The 26,137-nt window shown below is 44.6% G+C and overlaps 1 protein-coding gene across 1 annotated transcript in view; it reads right to left on the reverse strand.

Annotated features, from left to right (window-relative positions):
* LOC118360591 (agrin-like) overlaps positions 1-26,137 on the reverse strand; it is a 285,805-nt gene that overhangs the window by 133,801 nt on the left and 125,867 nt on the right. Inside the window, 1 exon segment of the mRNA XM_052482905.1 lies at positions 20,322-20,360. Within this exon segment, the coding sequence (XP_052338865.1) occupies positions 20,322-20,360 (39 nt within the window).

A 26,137-nucleotide genomic window follows, 5' to 3' on the forward strand; every position in this document is an offset into this window, starting at 1 on the left:
TGTGTGTGTGTGTGTGTGTGTGTGTGTGTGTGTGTGTGTGTGTGTGTGTGTGTGTGTGTGTGTGTGTGTGTGTGTGTGTGTGTGTGTTACTATATCTGTTCGAAGTAAGAAAAGGAACATTGTAGCCTTGCATATAATTGAAGAAAGAGCAAGTATTTTGCGTCACTGTGACTGTGATCTGTGCTGATTTTTGTTCCTCTCTCTCAGCTGGCCACTTGAAACCATATACCACACTGCCAGCGAGCACGGCTAGGATAGAACTATACTAGCTCCCAGGGACACATCCCTAACCCTTCCTTTGACCCTTTGATGTTTCGCAGATCTGTAAGGAACAACCACAGAGTTTCTAAACCCAGAGGTGCAGCATTGCGAGACTTCCGGGAATGCTTACGAAGCAGACTCAGCAGACCAGGCCAGGGATTGGGGTTTGAGAAGCCAATGAGAGAAGTGAAACATTCTTCCTTAGTTGTTAATTTTCTCAACTTATAAAGACACAACTTAGATCTGGGGCCAATGTCTTAAGTAGTTCAACATGTTATTACTCCAACCTCGTGAAAGTGACAAACTGACACGTTTTCATTTTCATCCAAAACAACTTTATAGTGAAGAAGTGCCTTTGATTTGACGACATGGACATGGTCAGTTCGGCGAGAGACGGCTTTTAGACACGATGACATGTTTCTGCGCATGAGCTTAGCTAGCCAACATTGCCTACAGGCGTGATCGGGGAATTCTATTGGAGAAGCAGTTTTTACTTATCTTCATACTAGACTATCTTTGGTGCAACCTATCTAAACCATCCGGTAGAGCTGTCCCCAACAACAACAAACGTTTTGGTCAACCGAGTTCTTCAGACCAATCAATTTGCCTGAATGTTCAAATTTGTTTTTCCATATATAGACAGACACATCGTATGTGTTTGAATAAAATCAACTACATACGCACTGTGCTTGAATGATGTTTTAAGCACCCGATTTGATGAAATAATGAAGACAAACAAATGAATCCAGAAAGACCCCGATGACCACACTGTGTAAAAAACAAATGGCAGTGAGTGTCTGTGTGTCTGTGTGACCGGCGCACGTTGTCTCGCTCTCCTCCCTACTGCAGCGAAAAGCCACCACTGCACAGCAACTGTCCATGCTGAAGCAGTAACATCATTTCAGCCATTTCATTTCTTACTTGTTTCTGACTGAAAAGTTCTGTTACCGTAATCCCTAATTTGTTTCTGAAAAACATTTCCTATTCCCTCAGCCCTTGCTCTCTTTACGTGAAACATGTAAGCATCGCATGTGACCAATAGGGCCTATAGCCTATCATAATCACATCAATAAATTGGTTATAACAAACTCCGAACACAGTAATGTCGACAGCAAAATGGAAGCGGAGGAAGCGAAAAAGGACCTTGAAACGTGGGGAATGTTTACTGGTTGCTCAGGAGGGAAAGGGGAAGTCAGATCTACTGGAGATCCAGGAAAAGGAGGGTATAGGAGCAAGCATTATGTGAGTATTATGTGTGCTTTTAGATTACAATATTATGATTTTTCTGACCATTTGGAACAGTGTAAACAACACTGAATAAATAAATGTACCAGAGTCTGTTCTAACAAAATAAATATATACACTATCGTTCAAAAGTTTGGGGTCACAGAAATGTCCTTGTTTTTGAAAGAAAAGCACATTTTTTGTCCATTAAAATAACATCAAATTGATCAGAAATACAGTATAGACATTGTTAATGTTGTAAATTACTATTGTAGCTGGAAATGGCAGATCTTTAATGGAATATCTCCATAGGAGTACAGAGGCCCATTATCAGCAACCATCTAATGGCACATTGTGTTAACTAATCTAAGTTCATAATTTTAAAAGGCTAATTGATCATTAGAAAACCCTTTTGCAATTATGTTAGCACAGCTGAAAACTGTTATCCTGATTAAAGAAGCAATAAAACGGGCCTTCTTTAGACTAGTTGAGTGTCTGGAGCATCAGCATTTGCGGGTTCGATTACAAGCTCAAAATGTCCAGAAACAAAGACCTTTCTTCTGAAACTGAAGATCTCATATACTATGAACTACTCCCTTCACAGAACAGCGCAAACTGGCTCTAACCAGAATAGAAAGAGGAATGGGAGGCCCCGGTGCACAACTGAGCAAGAGGCCAAGTACATTAGAGTGTCTAGTTTGAGAAACAGACGCCTCAAAAGTCCTCAACTGACAGCTTCATTAAATAGTACCCGCAAAACACCAGTCTCAACATCAACAGTGAAGAGGCGACTCCGGGATGCTGGCCTTCTAGGTGTTGTCTGTGTTCTTTTGCCCATATTTTCTTTTCATTGGCCAGTCTGAGATATTACTTTTTCTTTGCAACTCTGCCTAGAAGGTCAGCTTCCCACAGTTGCCTCTTCACGGTTGACGTTGAGACTGGTGTTTTGCGGGTACTATTTAATGAAGCTGCCAGTTGAGGAAATCAAATCCAATTTTATTTGTCACATGCGCCGAATACAACAGGTTTAGACCTTACAGTGAAATGCTTATTTATAAGCCCTTAACCAACAATGCAGTTTTAAGAAAAATACCTAAGGAAAAGTAAGAAATAATTAAAATAACAATAACAAGGCTATATACAGGGGGTACCGGTACAGTGTCAATGTGAGGGGGCACCAGTTAGTCGAGGTAATTGAGGTAATATATACATGTAGCTAGAGTTATTATTTTACTTTAGATGTGTGTGTATTGTTGTGAATGGTTAGATATGACTGCACTGTTGGAGCAAGGAACACAAGCATTTGCTACACCCGCAATAACATCTACTAAATATGTGTAGGTGACCAATAACATTTGATTTGATTTGTGCACCATAAAAAAATACAATAATTGCAACTGCTCGACTAAAGACATCTCAGTCGATCAACAGTCTATCGACCAAACAATCGCACAGTCAATTAAATGGGGTAAGCCCTATCATTAGGACATTCTAACATCGAGGGGATAGGGAGAAAGTGCAAGAGTAAGGAGCGATTTGGGACTGTCTCTATATGTCTCTCTCTCTCTCTCTCCTGTCACAAACACAGAACCCCTATCCCTCTTCTCTTCCCTTTCTCACTCTCATTCACACACACTATCCACCTCCTCAGTCAATCCCTCTCTCTCCCATCTCCTTCCCTCTTTCTCTCTTGGCTCTAGCAGGGCCGTGGTGGGGTGGTAGGGGGCTCAGGAGAAGCTGCCAATGGGAGTGCCCCCACTCTCAGACAGGTTTTTCCACAGTGTAGGGAACAGATGGAGCAGCCCCACATACTCACTCACTTGCTGACACACACAATCACACTCGCGCATACACGCACATGCCATTTCCTTCCCCTTCTAGGAGAGAGGACAGAGTGCAGGGGGGTAGAGAAAGAAAGAGAGAGACCCCATGTTAACGACAGAGAGCCATGTAATACGAACTTCCCTTTTTTTAATGCCTTCTCAAGTCAGTTAGTTAACAAACACACACACACAATAATTCAATAATGATGTTCCTTGGGAGGTGGAATTCACTCAGGCACACTGTGACGCACACACATACACACACGGAAGCTGCACTATAGTACATGTTGCTTTGCTCTTTGACAAGCTGAAGAGATGTCAACCCACAGCATAATTAGCGGGTGCCCTGGTCCCAGGCAGCGTTTCCATGCAGATGCCTCTGACTGACAGGAATGAGAGAATGACAGAGCGAGAGAAAGAGAGAGCAAGAGAGAGTGAGATGGAGAGAGAGAGTGAGAGAGAGCGAGAGAGGGAGAGAGAGACAGATACTCTTTCTCATTACCTTCTGTGCTAACAAAGCGCTTCACTTTAAATAAAGCAGGGAGCAGCTATGCAATGGCCTGGAATGAGCAGTTGATACGGACTGTGCGTTAGTATGTGAGCATAAATTGTGTATGTGTGTGTGTGTGTGTGTGTGTGTCTGTTCATGTGTACACAGAGGAAGGATTTCAGTGTAGTGCCAATGGGAGGATGTGGACGCTAGGGTCTTGACAGGATCAACATTGTGTGTAAACACACACACACACACATAAATGCAGGGACACGCACAACTGCAAATGTATGTGTGCACAGGCACATACGCATGCACAAACACACACCCCTCCACTGCTAGCTGCTCAGCGGCGAGACAGGATAGTCAAACGTGAAAGTTTCCACTGACTACTGGTGTGTGTTAAGAGTCTCAGCTGCAACTCTGACATATTGCACAATGGGGGAACACAACAGCCTGTAGTGTAGCAGAGAGACAGTACTGGGCGCCCAGAACCTTTGTGTGTGTAATGGTATGTTTAGTTAACTGGAACAGAGCCAAAAACCAACCGCTGATCCACCGTCCTCCCTAGAATACAAACACTGCATGTTGGTGTGTATGTTTTATGTGTGTGGGGGGTGTATGGGTGAAAATCCCCTCCTGTGTGTCTGTGTGGTCTCAACTCAACAGTCAGGTGTGAGGCGAGATATTCAATATGGAAGATTTAAAAAAAAAAAAAACCTATCTTCTCTCTCCGTCTCCCCCTCTTTCTCTGAACTCACTGACAAGCCCTTCCACATATCACACCTCTCCCTCCTCCCCCACCTCTCCCCCCGGCACCCTATGATCATTAGCCCAAATCACAGGCAACTAAGCCTGATTACTCTAGCATATTATGCTAACTTATCAACAGGGATATCGTCAGGGAGAATTAGACAGACGAGCGCTAACCGCTGCCAATGGCGTTTACAGAGGTGGACTAGCGGCGGTGCTAACTTAACTAATGCGCTACAGATGGAGAATGTCAAAGAGAGTATATAGGCTGTGCGCTGATGACGTGGAGTCCATTTGCATTAAGTGTGACATTTTATCACTTTATTGTTGATGAATGGAAGTGGAGGCTGGGGAGAGAGTGAGGAATAGTGCTTGTTGGAGAGATTTTCTGTCATGTGCGTTGAGTCGCATATATAATGTAATCCGTATGCGACTCGCATGGTAAGAGGGCTTCTACGTATAGGAAGATTAGCATTGGAGATGGCTGAGGTTCATAATCGTGAAAGGAGATTCTGTATGGCAAAACTGATTGACAGAAAAAGAGAGGGAGGGGGAAGGAGAGAGAGAGAGAGAGAGAAATAGAGAGGATTGATTGGTAGGTGGGAAATATAGCAAGCGAGTTGACGTCCTAGTTTTTGAGTGCCCTCGGGGCCTCGCTACCCATAATGCATGCCTTCACCACGACAGCAGGGTGGGTCAGACACATCTTCTCCGCCTCCCCCCCTCCTTCGCTCTTCCCTCGTTATTTCACACTATAATTTCTCTCTTCGTCACTCTCCCTCTTTCAGTCTGTCATTTTCTGATACACTCCCTCTCGTTCTCTGTCCGCCTCTCTCACCTCTCTCTCCTCCCTCTCTCCTCCCTCTCTCCTCCCTCCACATCTCTCTCTTCCATTCCCTCCTACTCTGGTTCTGGTTATTTCTCACCTCCTGCCCCATATAGATAGAGTACACACTACAGATGAAGAGCCTTCACATTGACACTCATTAAACTTCACGAGGTAGGTTGGGCTGCCGTCTGCCATCACTCAGCCATCACTCAGCAAACACGCACAATTCAAGGGGTCAAACTATTCCATATGAGTCAGGGAGGGGCCTGACGTCCAGAGAGGGAAAATGTCACCATGAATACTGTATGAGTGTGTTTTGGGGGTGGAGGTTGCCATGGAGACAGGTTGTCGGGGATGGGGGGTCTCTCAGCTTCCCAGCTAGTCCTGCGTGTCTCATGGAGCCCTCGAACTGTCTGGCTGGGAAAGGGTGGGCGGTGGCAGTGTTAATGGAAGATATAAACATATCATGTAACGCACCCAATGACGGAGGGGGAAGCGGTTTAGAATGGAGGGAGGAAACGTTTGGCGTCACCCTCATCTCTCGGCCTATATATGGAGCCGTGTGCATGTGCTTTACAGCGAGCACGCAAATTGCCACCCGAAACGAACACCATTATCGCACCACCTCCGCAACTCTATTCTCAATGACCAATCCTTACTACGACGCGATTGTGGCCAACACTACAATTAATCAAGAAAAACCTCTCATGTGGTGTCATTCAGCTACATTGCTAACTGCTAATAGATTGCATTGGAACGCTTGCATTAGACCGTGTTACTAACCAGACATTACATGATTGTTAAGGCCTCTAGTGTTATAAATAGTCTTGTGTTCCCAGGCTGTTTTTTTGTGAGCGTGTGAAGGAACACCTAATAGCTGGGTGGCCACCCGCCTGCACACTTAACACAGTGCGTAATGACAAGGGCGCTATGCGCGGCCACACCAGCCCGTCACTTAGGCTGTCATTAAAATGAATGGGGCAACGGGACCCCGGTGGTCTACCCTGTGTGTGTGTATGTGCGCGCGCGTGCGTGTGTCAGAAACAATACACAGGCAGTGTGAAAACAGCAAAGGGGCGGCAGAAATTCTCACGACAAGTATGTAGACAGCTAGAAGACACACTTAAGGGCTAATGAAATGGTGTTGACATAGCTGACTGACGTCAATGTAAGGTAGCACTTGCCAGCTAGGACCTCGCTAGACCCTTTCTTCCGCAAAGTGTTGGCCTCAGTCATTATAAGCCACTAGTACAGAGACCGCTGGACTTCTCTTCTCTCTTCAAATTCAATAGGAGGGCTGGGGGGTTCTCTCCACAACAACAAAAGCCAGTGACCCATCCTGCACACCTCCACTACATTCTTGTCCTCTCTCTCTCTCTCTCTCTGCCACTCCCTTTATCATTCATCTTCCATCCCGTTTCACCAAGAGCTCTTCCAGTGGATACGCCCGCCCGCACCCGCTTCAATAATTGACACATCTTTCACCGCTTTGCCTATAAATAGTCTGATCAACTCAACCATTACTTTAACAGTACATAGGGAAGCAGCCATTTCTCAGAATACTAGAATTCTTCATCCCAAACCCTGGCTCAAGAGATTTCCTCTCATTTTTCAGTCCTGGTGTTTCTGGTTTTCAGAACTGAACGGCTAACTAATGTCCATAGGTAGCACCTTCCTCCTTTCTATTATTTGTTTTGGTTTCTTCGCGTAGCCGCCTGTACATGTCAATATACAGGTGTGACAGATCGTCCCATGTGTGCGACATATGACGTTACACCTGTGTTATTACTAAGGTGGCACTTCCTGTTGTTGCAGCTAGTCATCTGGAGGTGGGGAACATATAGTCTACAGACACCATCATGTATGGTGTGCGTTTGTTTGTGTCTAATGCTCATCTCTGAGGCAGAACCCATTACACGCTCCCCGTCCTTCCCTCAGTGGCCATAGTGTCAGTGCAAAACAAACAGCAAACAAATCAACATGGAGGGAAATTGAGGTCCATTACTGCCATTTCAGGCCCATTTTTCGGGCCACCGTGCTGCCAGTCTGAAAAGTGTGAGGGGGGTTAGAGTTAAAGCAGATTGTGTTTCGGTGGTTTCAGTGTGTTACGTTAAGTTGATGTTCCCCGCCATTATGGGAATTGGGCTAATTACCCTATGCAGCGTGTGTGTGTGTGTGTGTATGAGAGAGAGACACAGAGAAAGTGTGTGAGTGTATGAGAGAGAGACACAGAGAAAGTGTGTGTGTGTGAGAGAGAGACACATAGAGATATTGTATGTGTGTGTGTGTGTGTGCATGAGAGTGTGTGGGAGAGCGAGATGGGGTTAGGAGGCTGGCGGCGAGTGAGTGTGTGGTGTCCCTACAGGCTTCTCCTCTCATTAAAACTTTAATAACAGAGTGTTCGAGTAGACAAACACTTCCAACCACAAAGGAGGCTTGAGGTTTTCAGAATACAGGGCTTAATGCTTCCTAAGTATTATTTGGTGTAGATCCCGTTATATAACCCCTGGTCTAGAAACAGTTATGAATGTTTGCTGTCTCCTTGTGACATGGGTGTGTTATGGTAGTTACATATAGATGTGGGAAAGCTTCTCATGGTCTTTGATCAAATCAAATCAAAAGTATTTATATAGCCCTTCTTACATCAGCTGATATCTCAAAGTGCTGTACAGAAATGGTGATTCTATCTATAATATGCTTATGCCTGCCTGCCTGTCTGTCTGTCTGCGTGTGTGTTTGTTTTTGAGCACACGCTCATGTGTGTGTATGTGTGTGTGAGCGTGTACGTGCGTGTTTGTCTATACCAACATGTCATTTGCCCCCTGCTTTTTGCTATTGTTTTCTTGTGGCAATTGACCTTAGGACTTTCAAAGACAAGGATTTGCGTCAGAGCTGTGCTGGAGAGTCCGTGGCATTTGAAACAGAATTGAAATGGGTTTGAGAGGAAGATATTGTACAACAATATAACAGATTAGTAGTGTTAACTTAATGGACTTGGGCCTGCTATTGTGGGAATTCAGGCGAGTCCAACCAGAATGTGACAAGTGTATGAAGGAATCGGGTGTTAATCGACGCGAGCATACGATTGAGATGGCACATGAACGCTGACAGGAATTAACCAGTCGACGACCACGTGAAGATGAATTTGCAGAATGGCGGAGCAATTACACAACTGAAAAGGCATGATGCGCCTGAAGGAGAAGAAACAATAACAAAACACTCCTGATTGAGATGTTTGAGTTTGACATCCCTAACCTGTCACAGACGTTGAAAAAAAAAAAATAGTAAGAAATACTAGCAAGGTGTTGCAGTCGGGCCAAACCCTTGTCCACTCGATTCAAACACATTGATAATATTGAGAGACACAGTCAATATGAGATTAGGCTAATTAATTGCTCTCAGTTGTTTTCCAATAGCAGACATGCATAAAGATTGTCGGTCCCGTGTGCTTACCACAAATGCCTTGTTTGCTAAGTTTGCCGTATTACACAGTGCTCTCCGTTACTCTTTTTTCATATGGGCGTTACCACAGTATTCATGACCCCAATTTTAGATCCTAGACGGCGGCAATAAAAAAAAAAATGAGAAAGTAAATTGTGCTGATTTATTGGCACATTTAACCTGTGGGTTTCAAAACTGTGAGTAGTGCTAAAACAATGACGTCCGCCATATCTGTCATGTCCATTAGGGGAGAGGTGACAATGTAATTAGAGAAGAGAGGGGAGGGCGAGAAACAGAAAGAAAAGAAACAGAAAGAAAAGAGGAGCGAGGGAAGATTTTATTTCTCCCTTTTCTCCCGTATAGAAGAGGTACCACCACGAGTGTCCAAACCATTTCCCCCCAACAACTCTATCTGGCTACCTTGACCTCCACACTGGTGAAGCAGTTAGTCTTAGGCCCTGCCCTGGGCAGACAAGCCCTGAGGGCCACGGCAGAGAATAGGGGATGATGAGAGAGGGAGGGGAAGAGGAGAGGAGGATGGAGGTGATGATGAAAGGGAAGGTTTGGAGAGAGGGGGAGCAGCCGAGTGAGGGGGAATTTCAATTCGGTCAATTCTCCGTCACCGGCATGTGAATATAGACACACTAGTGTAGTGAATATGGAAGAATGACATAAACGGTGCTGACTGACAGAGCCAGTATGACTGAAGATGTCAGACATCCCGAGCCCATCGCTTGATAAGGAGCCTGCTCCTCAGTGAAATAAAGGAAAATATTACCGCTACTCAATGACTATGTCTCCAGTCATGTACAGCACATTTGGAAGGTATTCAGACTTTTTCCATATTTTGTTACATTACAGCCGTGTTCTAAAATGGATTAAATTGTTTTTTTTGCACTGTCAACTGTGGGGCCTTATATCGACATGTGTGTGCCTTTCCAAATCCTGTCCAATCAATTGAATTTACTACAGTTGGACAACAATCAAGCTGTAGAAACATCTCAAGGATGATCAATGGAAACAGGATGAACCTGAGCTCAATTTCGAGTCCCATAGCAAAGGGTCTGAATAAATATGTCAATATAGTATTTCTGTTTTTTATTTTCAAAACATTTGCTAAAATATCGAGAGAAAAATGTTTTATTTAATCCATTTTAGAACACATCTGTAGCGTAACAAAATGTGTGAAAAGTGAAGAGGTCTGAATACTTTCCGAATGCGCTGTAAATATATAATACTGTTGATTTCTTATCTCACTTTTCTCTCACTCTCTCATCCCATTTTAAACACACACACACCCAGCGCCCTGGAGTCCTTCCTCAGGTGAGCTCGTTATTTCAGGACCTGCAGACGCACCGTTTTGTCCTGCCCTCCCCAGAGCACCTCAGGGGCCAGGGAGTTCAGCCATGACTAATTGACGGGACTTAAACCTGTGTTTGTTGCTTTGCTTTCTACACACACACACACTAACGAATACGATTACAAACACACACCCACCTAGTGGGTCGTCACAGGGAGAGAGTGACTCCACGCTCCGTGGGAGGTGTCAGGGGTTTGTGTGTGTTGAGACGTGCTCGGAGATAGCTGAGTGAGCTCAGAAAGACAGCTGGAAGAGATCACTCCTGTCAAGACACCAAGGGATTTCTCATGGCTAATATACTAAACTGCACATGTGTGGTGTGGTGTGTACGTGAATGTGTGTGCATGCGGGTATGTAACGAGACCCCTTACACAAGAGGCCTTGTTCTTCAGGATTTCCTCTGTACATTTGTATGTTTTATATTGCAACATGAGTTTACACTTACATGAAACATTAGCACTGTATGTGTGCTGAGTGTCTGTATATGTGTGTGTGTGTGTGTGTGTGTGTGTGTGTGTGGTCTTTCTTACTGTACATGTAGTTTATACCAAGAGATCGCGTGACAGTGGCTACAGCTCACTAGGTAGGTCAATACTGACAGAGAACCTGACAAAAGGGCATTGTTAGGATGTTGCTAGCTCTGAGGGGTTCGTGTCTGACGTTAGTATTAAAAAAAAAAGTATAGGCCTATTTTAATACTGACAAGGCTTTAAAAAAAATGTAAATATCCATGTGACATTGTTACATACAAGGATATACCATGAAATCTCAAATTATGAACTTAATATAAAACAACGTACATTTCAATGTCGTTTATATAACGTGACCCCCATGAAAAGACCGAGTGCCTTCAGGTGTGTAGCTTGTTGTTTATGTTGGCCAATCAAAGCCGCAAAGCCTCAACGTTAAATCAAACGTTATTAGTCACATGGTTCATAAACAACAGATGTGGACGACGGCCCTTCCCAATGCAGAGAAAATATAAAAAATAATAAATAAAATAAAACACGTAATAATACAATTAATAATAGATACGCAATGTGCAGCAAGTGGAAATTAAAAACTGAGAAGCGGGAAGGAGTAGGCTACCACAAGCAAACACCAGGTAGACTGTTGGTTTTATCAGAATGGGGTTGGGGAGAAAGCACAGCATGTGGCATCAATTAGCCTAGCTTGCTAGAGCTGGCTTGTTTCTAGGTTACTCCAGTCAAGAAAGCCACTGTTGTATGGGATGATAATAAATAATATTATGGCTGCTACAAGTTAGCCAGTCTTGGCTGTTGCCGAAGTGCCTTGGCTGCGTCTCTCTCTCGCCTCTCCGTCTGCTCGCTCCCATCTGATCACACACCGGCCTCTCCGCAGCTGCAGCAACAAGAGTGCCAACCTCTTTTCCTCGCGCAGCCGTGCTCAGGTAAAAAAAAAAAACACGTAATAAAAAAAATGCATGGATTTATAATATCCGAATATCCACCTAAAATTAATGATAGTATTTGAAGAGTGAAATTATTTCAAACCCACATCCCTAACACAGTCGCGCGTGCGAGCACTCACACAAACACCCAAAGAGGCCATCTTCAAAACAGCTGCCCACCCTCACCCGTCAACTGTAAACACTCTCGTACACAGACTCTATAACTACCTACAACAGCCCCCCAGAAAAATCTCCCTTCGAACTCTCCACCTTTTCCCAGCTGCTCCTCTCTGCTCTCTTCCACTGACACCGACAGTCACTGCTATCATTATGCATCTGGATGCGAGGTTCTCCGGGAGTCGCATGGACGCACTGGCATACAAAACAGCCCCTATTTGTTCCATTTCAATTAAACAATCCAAGGTATATCATTAAAAGGAAAAAAATGTGCGAAAAACATTACATTAAAAAAACAGGTGTGAAGAAAGAAAAGTAGAAAGAATCCCCCACACCCACCCATCTCCTCTGTCCCTCAAAACATCTTTGCTCTCCTATTTTCTCTCCTATTCTCTTGCTCTCTTATTTCCTCTCTTTCCCCATGTCTCTCGTTTCCTTCCTTGTGATAGGAAGCCTTCTAGCACCTTAAAACTCATTAAAACCAAGGCAGACGCAGTAGTATCAGCATGCAATATGTTCCACGCACAAGCTATTTGAAAGGGAATCAGTGTTGTTTTTTTCCCATAGTGAAAGTAGAGAAGACATACAGGCAGGCATGCTGAAACACATACATCAGAATCCCCCAGAGGGACAGTGTGTAGGCCTATGTGGGTCTGCTGGTGTGTCTCCATTGTCACAGAGCTGGCCGGTGTAAATGGTGTCAGTGGCACATTGGCTGAGAGCCTTGCATGTTGTAATTGTGTGCAGTGGTGCGGGGAACATATATCAAACAAGCCAATGAAAGGAGGAAGTGGTTGGGTTGACAATACAAATTAGATGTATTGACCACAAATGGTGTTTGTGTGTGATGTATGTTCATCAGTTGCAATGTATACACACACCTCAACTCATCTATAAACTTGACATACAGGAACCATCGAAGAAGATGCCACAGGCTGGCTTCGCTTGGTAAACAATCTCTTTCCTCAGTGTGTGTGAGAGTGTGTGTCTCTGGGTTACTACTCAGACTAGGATGGGCAGTCTGCATTTTGGGATTAGGGGAGAGATTTATGGTTTCCTGGAGTCTGGATGCCTCACACTCTCCATCATCCATGTACTGCTACAGGCTCCTCTGAGAGACCATTTGAATACAACTGCCAGGCTGTTTGGCCTTAGTGTAGCAGTGCACTGGTCTGTCTCCCTCCCTCTCTCTCATACACACATTAACACACACTGGTGCAAGGCCCTCTGACTGAGAGATGTGTGTGTGCATCCGTCTTTTACTGGTGTGGTAAATATCAAAGTACACACAGCACTCTTCAGGTTAGACAGAGGTGGAAAGTCTAAGGTTGACAAAGCCTTTAAACTCCCAACTGATCACAATAAAAGGCAAACTTATCCAATACAAATGCACTTATTCGCATGTAATAAAAAGTCTACGCACTCGTCCGAAGAGCAGATACACTTGGAACAGATGCGATGTAAAATGCTTCAGTAGGTGCAATTTTCTATAAAGAAAACATTGACTGGGGAAGACCCTAATTTTGTAACGCGATATATTTACTACTTGTTAAAAAGTAAATGGCGAGAGCGGTAAGCCATGTCTATTTCCTCACATAACGAGTCACAATTAAACGATAGTAAAAACCTGTCCATCACTCCCCCCCAGCCCAGCTTAAGTCTAACAATGAGTCACTAAATTAATTCATTGAATAATTCACTGAGTTAATGAGTGTAAATGAACGACATGCCGATTCAATGGGACAGAACAGCCCCTCTCTGAATCAAACGCAAAGAACATAAGAGTCATTTATAGAAATATGAACCGTTTCACGCACTAATTGCAATGGATAAATGTATCCCCCTATTCAAAGATAGCATGCAGTCGATTTATCACATCCCTCTTTTCTTTGCAAGGTTGTAGTTATGAGAAATAACAACACTAGAAGAGAGATGTCTTATCTGCCATGGATTTAGAGTTTTCCTAAAGATGAAAAGCCAAATCTATCAAGACTAGAGGGCGACCGATTATGATTTTTCAGCGCCGCTACCGATACCGATTATTGGAGGTCCCAAAAAAGTCGATACTGATTAACCTCCCAATTTTTTTTTTTTTTTTGTAATAAAGCATTGCGAAGAGCTGCTGGCAAAACGCACTAAAGTGCTGTTTGAATGAATGCTTACGAGTCTGTTGGTGCCTACCACCGCTCAGTCAGACTGCTCTATCAAATCATAGACTTAATTATAACATAATAACACACAGAAATACGAGCCTTAGGTCATTAATATGTTAGAATCCAGAAACTATCATCTCGAAAACAAGACGTTTATTCTTTCAGTGAAATACGGAACCATTCCGTATTTTATCTAACGGGTGGCATCCATAAGTCTAAATATTCCTGTTACACTGCACAACCTTCAATGTTATGTCATAATTACGTACAATTCTGGCAAATTAGGTGGCCCAAACTGTTGTATATACACTGACTCTGCGTGCAATGAACGCAAGAGAAGTGACACAATTTCACCTGGTTAATATTGCCTGCTAACCTGGATTTCTTTTAGCTAAATATGCAGGTTTAAAAATATATACTTCTGTGTATTGATTTTAAGAAAGGCATTGATGTTTATGGTTAGGTACACATTGGAGCAACGACAGTCCTTTTTCATGAATACGCACCGCATCGATTATATGCAGCGCAGGACACGCTAGATAAACTAGTAATATCAACCATGTGTAGTTAACTAGTGATTATGATTGATTGATTGTTTTTTATAAGATAAGTTTAATGCTAGCTAGCAACTTATCTTGGCATACTGCATTCACGTAACAGGCAGGCTCCTCGTGGAGTGCAATGTAATCAGGTGGTTAGAGCGTTGGACTAGTTAACTGTAAGGTTGCAAGATTGAATCCCCGAGCTGACAAGGTAAAAATCTGTCATTCTGCCCCTGAACAAGGCAGTTAACCCACCGTTCCTAGGCCGTCATTGAAAGTAAGAATGTGTTCTTAACTGACTTGCCTAGTTAAATAAAGATTAAATAAAGTTGTAAAAATATAATTAAAATAAAATCGGCCAAATCAGTGTCCAGAAATACCGATTTCCGATTGTTATGAAAACTTGAAATTGCCCCTGATTAATCGGCCAATCCGATTAATTGGTCGACCTCTAATCAAGACTCTACAGAATGCTCGCAGATATATACTGAACAAAAATGTAAACGCAACATGTAAAGTGTTGGCCCTATGCTTCAATAAAAAAAATCGCAGAAACGTTCCATACGCACAAAAAGCTTCTTTCTCTCACGTTTTCCATCCCTTTTAGTGAGCATTCCTCCTTTGCCAAGATAATCCATCTCCCTGACAGATGTGACATATCAAGAAGCTGATTAAACAGCATGATCATTACACAGGTGCACCTTGTGCTGGGGATAATACAAATCCACTTTAAAATGTGCAGTTTTGTTACACAACACAATGCCACAGATGTCTCAAGTTTTGAAGGAGCGTACAATTGGCATGCTGACTGCAGGAATGTCCACCAGAGCTGTTTCCAGGGAATTGAATGCGGGGGGCTGCTGAGGAGTATTTCTGTCTGTAATAAAACTATTTTGCACTGAAAAACCCATTCTGCTTGGCTGGGCCTGGCTCCCCAGTGAGTGGGCCTGACTGCCAAGTGGGTGGGTCTATACTCCAAGGCCCACACACGGCTGCACCAGTCATGTGAAATCCACAGATTAGGGCCTAATGAATTCATTTCAATTGACTGGTTTTCTTTACATCAACTGTAGCTCAGTAAAATCTTTGGAATTGTTGCATGTTGCGTTTATATATTTGTTCAGTATAGTTCCAATTATGAAGGGGCCTTAACGAGTACAATAATAGTTCTACATAACTACGAATAAGTAGTGCATAGAGTGGACAGTCGTAAAATCTTCCGTTACCAATCTGATTGGGAATGTGTCGACTTTGTGCCATATGAATTGTACGATAGGTCAAGAGACACCTGAGAAGCATAGCCTACTGCTGTTCATTTGGACATTTCTATTGTGGATAATAGCTTCCTGTATTTCAAACTTCAGCTATGATAGGGATATCAGGGTTAGCCTCGCTGTCTGTTGTCCAGAGATCCAACCCCATCACTGTCAGGAGTTAATCTGCCCACTGTCTTGACATGCTACAACACCTCCATACACAGACTGTTCGTGGTGGTTTCGCAAGGGCAAGGCAAGCTTGAGCGGGCCGATATTTCTGGGCATGTCAAAACGCCCCAGCCGTCAGCATTAACAATTACTCTGGCCAAGGAATCAGGAACAAATCAACTCAACGGTCAATCCCTGCCAGTCTACGCGTGTTCCCTTTGACCCACATATTTTCCCGGCTCTCCTTTCTCCGCGCACAGATCAATACTCGGCGGCGCATCACACCTCTGCTCATTGAGGCTGTATGGGAGCCTTGTCAGACAGTCTGACGAGTGCAGACAGGCGGAATGTCAAAATGCACCCAATTTGTTTCTCCTGGTTGCTGCTTCCCGTCGAGCTCTGCGTGTGTACGGCGAGATGCTTACGCAAGCATCTGCTGACTCCACAAAAGTACAGAGGAGAGGCATACTTTCCGGGGGAGAGAAGTACAGAGTGCAGGTTTGGGTTTAGATGCGTCTGTATACTTTTGGAGGGCAACAAACCTTGCCCTGATGATGTCAAGGCAAATAAACACGAGACTAGAGCTAGCCTGCACTGCTGCTTCTCGTCGAGGGCTAGGAATGACAGGCCAATCTCGTTTCTCACAGAGCAAAATGCCAATCCGTGAGAGAGAGGAGCGTTTACAGTCCTGGTACCTTTGATATCTTGATATGAGCCCATTCTCAGCCCCACCTCCCCTAAAAAAAGATTAGGTAGATTTTTTTTATTTAATTAAGATAAGCGACAAGTCATAATGAATTCTGCCTCTCTTTCTGAGTGAGGCGTACTGTAAAGAACATAGGGAAAGCGTCGACTGAATAAATTACAGCCAGTTTGGATGAATGTAGCTGTGCCATCATCGTATCATCTACCATGGTACCATTACATCATAACAGTACATGACCCATGCATTATTGCAGCAGGGTCATGATGTCATATCTATGGGAGAAAGCAATTAGCTAACTCATTGGAATGAAAAAACAGACATGGGGGTGGGATGGGATCAGTTATTTTTGCTGTGTAGAGTTTGTTGTGTAGAGTTTGTGGAGAGTGTGGGGGGTAGAGTCTTTGAAAGCTGCTGCAGAGAAAGTTTTGGCACATCTTTTAAGAGGAAGAAGTGTTCTGGGAAGTGTGTAAGTAAGCCCACAAGCACTTTCCCGATCGTCGCAGAAACCCTCCCAGTCCTAGATCAAATCACTTTTCAATTCAAACATCTATTATGTCTGCTGGTACGGAGTATCCTCCGGGGGACACTTTCTGTGACAAACGCCAGATTGAAGGATTCACAGCCGGTGTATTCATTACAGCCAGGAGAGGAGGTGTGGGAGACAGCTAGCTACCACGGAGACAAACCCGACTGGAGGTAGCTCAGGTTTCCCATTTGGATCCTTGTTTTTGTCTTCGTGGCCCAATTTAGCCCAGATTTAACCATGTCTGTTCACCTACGGCTGCGAGTAAAAGCTCTCTCACTCACCTGTTAGTTATCACTTAACTTGAGAGTACAATTGACTCTACTTAAATCTGACTGACAGGAGTGTCAAAACGAATTCCAGGACTGAACCAACTGGTTCTCTACCTGTTGGAGACACACTGGCTCCTCAGGATTGATACACACACTATCACATAGAAAAGGACAATTCCACGATAACAGAACGATGCTTGGACTCCGATTTTTGCAAAGTTTAACAAACCATGCAACTCTATGCACAAGGCCAAAGTTGAACAATTTCCACATAACATTTTACAAAAACACATATTCTTGAAGAATAGTTCAGATGCTAAATTTGGTACAGTAACACAATAACGGCACAAACGGTCATTCGGTTACCAAACTTTGCATCTGCACTGTTCTTCCAGTTAAGATCAATACCATATAATAGCCATTATAGCAATCGGACTGTGAAAGAGGAAACTTACATTATGCTTAATGTGTAAATATTGTAATGACCAGAGGCAGAGAACCAGAGAAGTGTGCGTGTATACAATATGCAAATTGCTCTCATCATTAACATTAAACTGACAACCTTGGCTAGCAAAAGGCCGCTGGCTCAATGCAATACAACTGACCCCTCACCAAAGTCCAACCCGTGTGGTTCTGCCTTGAACAACGGACTGAGACTTTGCTCTCTTGTTGCTGGGCAAAATGCTGTCACAACGGTCTTATTATTGTCTGGAGATGACAGGCAATAATGACTGTGGACTGAGTGCAGAGACTGGCACTTTAAGCCGCAGCAGAGAGACTAATTAGAGGGTGCTTTGTGACTTTGTCACTTTTCGGCTGGTGATTAGCACTCATTTATTGGGTGGAATCTGCCGTCTAATTGTAGGTGGTGCAAGCCACAAATACTGTGCAAGTGCTCTCGACTCGTGCTGCAAAGACAGCAGATCATCAGTGTCTCCCTATAGGCTTTCTAGATCTGCTCACCCCCCCCAAAAAAAAAACACTTCTCTCCATCTCTTCTCACTAACAAGAATAAATCAGCTGCCCAAAAACAAGTTCAGAGACTAAGAGGATATTTTAAAAGTCTGCAGATTCTTTAGTATATCTCTCTGATTTTGGTTAATTGAGTATGTGGAAGTGTGTCCTTGGAACTGAGGACAAGTTCAGTAGAATAGCCCTCCTTTGTAGAACAGATTTGACTAATGGAGGCGCTGTATAAGAGCCTTGGTAGGCTACCACCATGTCCCCACGGCACAACATTCAGCTAGTCGTAGGAGAGGGGCTAGTGTATTTGGGCCATCTCTAATTGGCCCACTAATCTCACCAGCAACTAAATGATCCGCAGAAACGTTGTCCCTCAGGGCTAACTGGAGAATGCAGATGTCTACTGCTGCTCTTCTATGTTTGGATCAAAAAAACAATGCTGTTCTGCTGACTGAGAGCCTACAGGACTATTGGAAATGTAATTATGGGCCAGCAGCAGAGCCTTTTAAACGCTTGACTAGTGCAGAAACAAACGTCCTTCAGACAAGCAAAAACTTGAATACGTGGGAAATGGGCACCACTGCGATCGATAAAAGCCACCATTTTTGGAGGGAAAATGGAGAGATGTACTGTATTGCTTCGCTGACTGCACTCAGTTTCTCACCGGCACGTACTTGACTTGGCTCGGTGACACTATTTATTTCAACAACAAACAAACGGAGAAACTCCACTCGTCGCGAGCTCAAATCATTTATTGAAGCAATCTCATGTCATTAAAAAGTAAACAAATATCTGCGGCGGATCGTGATGCCGTGTGATTGGACCTTTGGAGCACCTCACTTTGATTAAAGGAGTTGAAAAATAAAACCAGAGATGTCTCTCTCCTCTCCCCGGGTGTTAAGGTGAGGGTGAAGTTGAGAAATGCTCCAATCAAGCTCAATTGCTCGGCAGGTGCAGACCACGGACACCCATTTCGCATTGACAAAAGCCATTGTCGTGGCTCGGCGAGGCCATCATATTCATCGTCTAAAGCCACTCTAAATGGATACATTTGAACTCAACAGCGCCCTTTCTCAAAAACAGCTTTTGCAAATGTGCTGACCTATGAAGAGAGTGATTGAGCAATTATCGGACAGAGTCGTTGAGCCCCCAGAGGTGCCTTTTGTTCACAGCTTCAGTAGATAGGGGCTCAGATCATTATCAGCATTCTGCCTGTTGTTTTTCTTACAACCTTTGGCTTGGTAGCCCCCCCCCCCCACACTGTGAGGATAAGGCTACACCTCCCAGCGATACCAGGAGTACACCTCAACTGTCTGTCTGTCTGTCTGTCTGTCTGTCTGTCTGTCTGTCAGAAATCTGGGGGCTACCAAACAGTGCTTCATGTGTTTGCTGCCATCATAAATATTCATGACCGAGCCAGAAACCAGCTGTTTCCTTCCAATTAAAGAGTGTAGAGATCCGCCATTTGCCAATAAATTGTTGCTGTTTAATTAATGACTCTCGTCGCTCGCCCGCCAAACAACTGAAACAATAGCCCTGCACAGAGTACAGAGATTGCCATCTGTGGAATTAGGCCCGGAAAGCATGGTGGATAACAAGGCTGGGCATAGTGGAAAAACTGGAGCCTCCGTGTATCCTTGGCCTACATCTAGGGGGTGTGAGGAGTGACGTTTTGAATGGGGAAGGAGGGAAGATTACTAGTATTACTGAATCATGAGGCTGGAGATGCAGTAGTCTGGTAGAAGCTACTGCACAGCTGTGACTGGGCTTAAAGGAGATGAGAACAATCAAGTCATCATCAATGGCCATATGGGGGAAAGGTGGAGGTGGTGATGCAAACTAAAAGCATCAGGACTCAGAGAGGTGAAGAATACAGAGAGCAGCTCTGAGGTAATTATTTGTAGGGGAGCCAAAACTATGCAGTCAATCGGTGAAGGTAGGGTAGAGTGAGAATTGTCAGAGGACTTACCATCAGGAGGCTGGGCCGGCGTGAAGTGAACAGGTTTGTCTGGAGGAGATAAAAGAGAGAGAGTTAGAAATGGGTTTTTAGTTAAGGCGAGATTCAAGGACTTTCCCATGGGGTGAACCCCAGTAATTGAGTTGCTCCAGCAAAAAGCAGAGAAGAAGATTCTCCTCTGGCTTGGGTATATCAAACAGGCTCTAATAGAGTATCTGAGGGATGGAGAGGCTCAATAGAGCCAGCTCATCAGAATTAATCGATTTTCATGATAGACGTACAATTGTTGATGGATATTTACAATTTTAATGGTCCATTCAATTCGCAAACCACACCTGACACCTATGAAAGCATCCGATAATTGGTATTTTGTGAAAAACATACTCAGGTTTTGTTTCATTATTATCTTAGTTACCACTTTCATGGACTTTTTTTTTTATACCTCAAATAAGCCTAATCGAATGAAATTTCCCTTTAAGAGGACTACACTGCAAAAATAACTGATCCCATCCCACCCCCATGTCTGGTTCTTCTTTCCAATGAGTTAACTAATTGCCTTCACCCATAGATATGACATCATGACCCTGCTGCAGTAATGCATGAGTTATGTACTGTTATGATGTAATGGTACCATGGTAGATGATACGATGATGGCACAACTACATTACATCTATCACTGGTGTCCTATAGGAACATACAAAGAGGGCATTTCTAGAGCACAGACATGCATACGCATACATACATACACCTCTAACGAAGGGTCAATTTAATGGGGGTTTGGGCGCGACGCGGCACTGTTATAGAAAATAATGAGCTTCACTTTACACACAATGACTGAAACAGCAACAAAGTGGTCTACTTTAAACCAATGCGTGAAGCATCACCAACCACTGTAAGTAGATAAGCATGTGCTTGAATCTGTCAGTGCCGTAAATGCTCTTACATCACCTGACCATAGCAAAGCATCTAAGACCCCCAGTGTTCAGTGACAGCGACCTTTACCATCTGCACTCCAACTCGCCTTTCCAAACCACTGAGCAGCCCGTGCTCGCGTCAGGCCAGCCCGCCGCACCTTTCCCCTGTGTAGGCTTGCATACCCGGTATAATGAGCAAGATAAAATCACATCACATCAATTACCCAGCAAACACATTTTCCGCCGGAGCTTCTCGCCTTCCCGGCCGTCCTCGCTCGGAGGCGTGAGGCGTCTCCGGCATCGCTCGCTACCTGACGACGGCATCACAGTTAACGGTTGCCAGTGCAGAGTTTAAATTTAGGCTCACTTACAATTGCTTGTCAACAGCTGGGCTTGAGGGAGCCAGAGAGAGAGGATGGGGGGAGAGGCGGGAGGGAGGGAGGGAGGGACGCTGTGTTTGCAATGGTGAATAATGAAGTGTCTGTTGAACTGGTTTCCGAGGCAATCATGACAGTAACAGATTTCAATCCCAGGGACTTCAAAAACAACATGGCACAACAATAGCACAGACACACAAATGTAGATAAACATGTACACACACACACACACACACACACACACACACACACACACACACACACACACACACACACACAAACACACACACATCTGCTCTCCTTTCCTAAAACGCAAACACGCGCAGTATTTGCCATATGGTGTCTTGGTGCACATGACAGCAAATCAACAGAATCTCCTAAATGTTTACCAAATGTAAATGTCTCCATCTCGGTCATAATGAGAGGAGGAGATAAGGTCTCTACCCCCATATCTTTCTTTCCCATCACCGTCTGCTGTCCCTATACAACACAAACCTTTGTATGTGTACGCATTTGATTGAAGCATCCAGAACTGATTCCCGCTAGATCTAGAGCAGATCGACAAGGCTCTGCTCTGATGTGCGTGTTTGTGTATTAGGGTATGTTGGGGTTTGTCTATGTGCATCAGTGTGTGGTGTGTATGTGTGTGTGTGCATGTTTCTCCTCTCTAGTAGGTGCATTACTCCCCCACAGAGTTCCAGGAACCAGGCCACAGTGTGAAGAGGACAAGCTGTGTGGCCACGCTTCGCTCTGACTTGAGTTCTGTGTCCTCCCCTTTCTCTCGCTCCAGCTCCTCTCCAAACCAGTTTTCCATCCACACAGCAAGAGCTTTCCATGTTAATGGCGCTCCGTTCACTTCTCCCTCTCCAGTCTCTCGCTCTCTTTCTCTCTCTAGCTTGTGAGGTGGAGATGGAGTGCTCTCACTGAGTTTGTATTTAAATCTAATGGAATATGTCTGGATTAAATTGATTCAGTAACACGGAGGGGTTATGAATGAACTTCACTTTGGAACGCCCCCGTCGATGAGACAGAGAGAGAAAATAGAGAGGGAGAGAGAGATAGAGGGGAGGGGGGGGGGGCATTTTAAGAATTCTAAAGTGGTGCATTTTGGTTATTTTATTCAAGATCTAATGCAGTGGCATCCTTAGCCCCCGGGACGTGTCTCGTACGTGATTGAAAATCCTCAGGCTGATAATAGCTTCGTGGCGGGCTAGCATGGCTCGGAATGAAGCCTTAAACAGACGGCAGACAGACAGACAGGCAGAGGCACAGAGAGGCATACAGACAGATTAAAAGGGACATTCACAGGGATGCTTTGATGCCCGTATTCTATTTCAAGTGTATATTGTCATTTCCACGCAGAGTTCACAGCTTGATACGATACGATATCATCACCATACTTAGGTGCTGATATGATATGTATTGAGATTCTCAAGATTCTGTATTGCGATTCGATACTGCGATTTTATTGCAATTCAATGTTCCAAACATACTGCTCACTATTGGTCTGCTGCAGAGGGACGAGAGAGACCCATAAGAGAGAGACCCATAAGAGAGAGACCCATAAGAGAGAGACCCATAAGCACTTTTATTTCCATCAGTCATGGAAATAAAAGTGCTGAAAACATGTTGGCTCACCATTTAAAAAGAACATGGAGAACAAGCTATAAAAGGAGTTTTGGTGCACGTGCAACCGACTAGAGATATAGTGTCAAAAATATTATCCCAATATGTAACTTTATAGACTTTTCCGCCATTACTCCTATTTAGTCTCCGTAATGCTAATTCACGTGGGTGCAATGATGATTATACTCCAGACAGTTTTAAACACCTTCAAAGTGAGAAAAAAAAATGGAGTGTTGATTAGGCTTGAACCTTCCGCACAGGCAACTCATCTGACACGGGACTCCAGTGCTGAGAAATACTGTGACACTGAATAAAGCAGTGCTATCGAACACATACTGATGTTCCTGTGGTGCCACACCTATGTGGGTGTCAGGACACAATCGGAACTCCAGTGATACTAGCGTGTTCCTATTCCCATCGCGAAGAACCAATTGACATTCATTGATTATAAAGCTTTGAACTACTGAAAACTGTGTCATTCAGGCAAGACATAATAAACCAGTTATGTACAACTCTGAAGTGAGAGACAGATAGTCCCCAATGTACAACTTACAGACAATACACCCCGTCCCCCCGTCCCCCCAAAACACACTTATATAATGGCAAGTCTCTGCGTGGAGCTTGCTCTCCAAAAGGTCACTCTCGTGTTGCCTAATGGTAATGTTGCTGCTCATCTACCAGCGAGCCACCAGGCAAAGCACAGACAGAAGCTTATGCACCATCGTGGCATTTTCTATTCAGGCCGATAACCGCTCAAAGTGGGGACACTTTCCATGCCAAGAGCTTTGTCTATCGTCCAAAGGCATTTAATCTGGCTACTTTATCCCACAGTTCAAAGGAAATGCCAAGGCTTTGGGGGAGATAAAGGACTCAAAAGAAGGAAGCTGGGACTGTGCGTCGAGGGAAAGCTGACTTTTAACGTCTGCGATATCCCTCCACTTCATCCAGCCCCAGCCTTTCAGACAGCTCCGCCAGAGGTCAAGTGGACCAGTCTTTCATATCTTTTCTCAGCAGACAGAGTGAAAGACCTGAGAGACTGTAAGGTGTTTAATAGTCTATGTAAACTAAGCGAAATCCTACCGACCCATAACTTTTCTCGTACCAAAAGCCATGCATGCATACTCTTCCGCACCCCCCCACCCCAAGTATACATACACATCTGGCAAACAAATGCACTCACATATAAAGCCTTCATACTCCTGACCATGACACACAAACACACATGGCTACAGGGTGACAGAGGGAGTACGTAGTATATGGGGTGCGTGCGTATGTGTGTGGTAGTACGATTGGTGGACGTACAGTTGTTGAGGAAGAGCAGCACGGCGAAGCCCAGCGTGGAGGTGGCCAGCAGGATGAGACATATGTTACAGGGGATCATAAAGTAGCGCACCACCAGGGACACCTTGTGTTGGTACATCCGGTCCCGCTCCGGGGGCGGCGTGGGGTAATGGCAGCTGGTCATGCTCCACTTCCAGAGTCCGTCCGCCCGGTGGGAAGGTACGGGTAACGGAGTGGGAGAAGATGAACCCAAAGAACCAAGGAATAAAAATGACACCAGAAACGAGGGAGGAGAGAATGATAGACCGGTTGGTAATGGTTGGTAGATTCAGCCTGGAATCCAGCTGTGTTCCGCCGTGGGGAGGGAGTCGCTGCTGCTTTCAGAAAGATGCGTCAAGGAGCTTTCAATGGTTTCCAGGCAACTCATTTTGGACAGTAATAACATCCATTGGTGGGAAGAGGACAGAAGGGTGTGGGCCTGCACTGCTATAGGCCCCCAGCTGTCCACGCGACCTCCATTTTAATACAAGTACTGGAAAGGGGATGACAACAGATTTGTGTGTACGTATGTGTAGTGAGTATATGTACAATATGAAATTGTAAATGTGTGTGTGTGTATGTGTCTCTGTGTGTGTGTGTGTGTGTGTGTGTGTGTGTGTGTGTGTGTGTGTGTGTGTGTGTGTGTGTGTGTGCGTGTGCACGTGCTAGATCAAAAGGTGCCAAAGTGCCACAGTAACTCAACAGTAATTACAGTAAGAAGCCTCCTTGATCTCTTTGCAGCACAGGTCCACTGTTGCAAAACACACTGGTCTCCTTATTGCCCCAGGAGCCCTCACAACACAAGCCAGGTTCCACCACACTACCACAGCATTCGTCAAGAGTAGCTGCTGGTGATTTGGCGGGGGAGCATCTTTCTCCAGCCTCCTGTGGCTGATAAACTGGGAGTTTGGGGCTAGAGCTCCGGCAGCTTTGGCGCTCTGAAGACATTCATTAGCCTCCTTTTCTTTTCCTTACAAAACGCTCCAAGGAAAACAACAACAACCGGCTCTTTGTTTTCACTTGGCTGCCCGCCGGCTTATTGTTCCTTATAGCTCTAGTCAGGACCGAAATAAAGGCAACAGCAACACGGCACTGCGACTGTCTCCTCCGAGCACGGAGCACGAAGCTTCCCCCGTCGCTGCGCACTTGTATCTAAGCGTTAGCGTATTTAGCAGGGGGGCTAGTAAGCAGCTGGCCACCACTCGATTAACCATATGCTCTTAGGAGCGTGAAGGAGATTCTTTTTTTCACCACCCACTTCCTCGGTTCAAAACACTGTGGCCCCCTTCCCCCTCGCCACTCGCATGTGGGGGCCACCCTTGGAGTCTGGAGAAAACAGGTCAGAAGAAGTAGAGAGGGGTGGAAAGTTGGAGAGGGGAACAATTTACGCCCCCAGCTCTGTACCTCAACATGAGTTGTCCTCCCCTCCCCTCAGCTCTGTTCTGCCTGAGTCCGGCTATACAGAGAAGCGACAAACCTCAGCCCGACACACAGACTAAAGAAAACCCACAAAAGAAATGGAGAGGGGAGGGAAGAAAGAGGGGAGAAGTCTATGCCAGATGAGAAATTAACAACAAGCCCTGAATACTTT

The sequence above is a fragment of the Oncorhynchus keta genome, chromosome 28 (genome assembly GCF_023373465.1).
Source record: "Oncorhynchus keta strain PuntledgeMale-10-30-2019 chromosome 28, Oket_V2, whole genome shotgun sequence".
Taxonomy (NCBI): domain Eukaryota; kingdom Metazoa; phylum Chordata; class Actinopteri; order Salmoniformes; family Salmonidae; genus Oncorhynchus; species Oncorhynchus keta.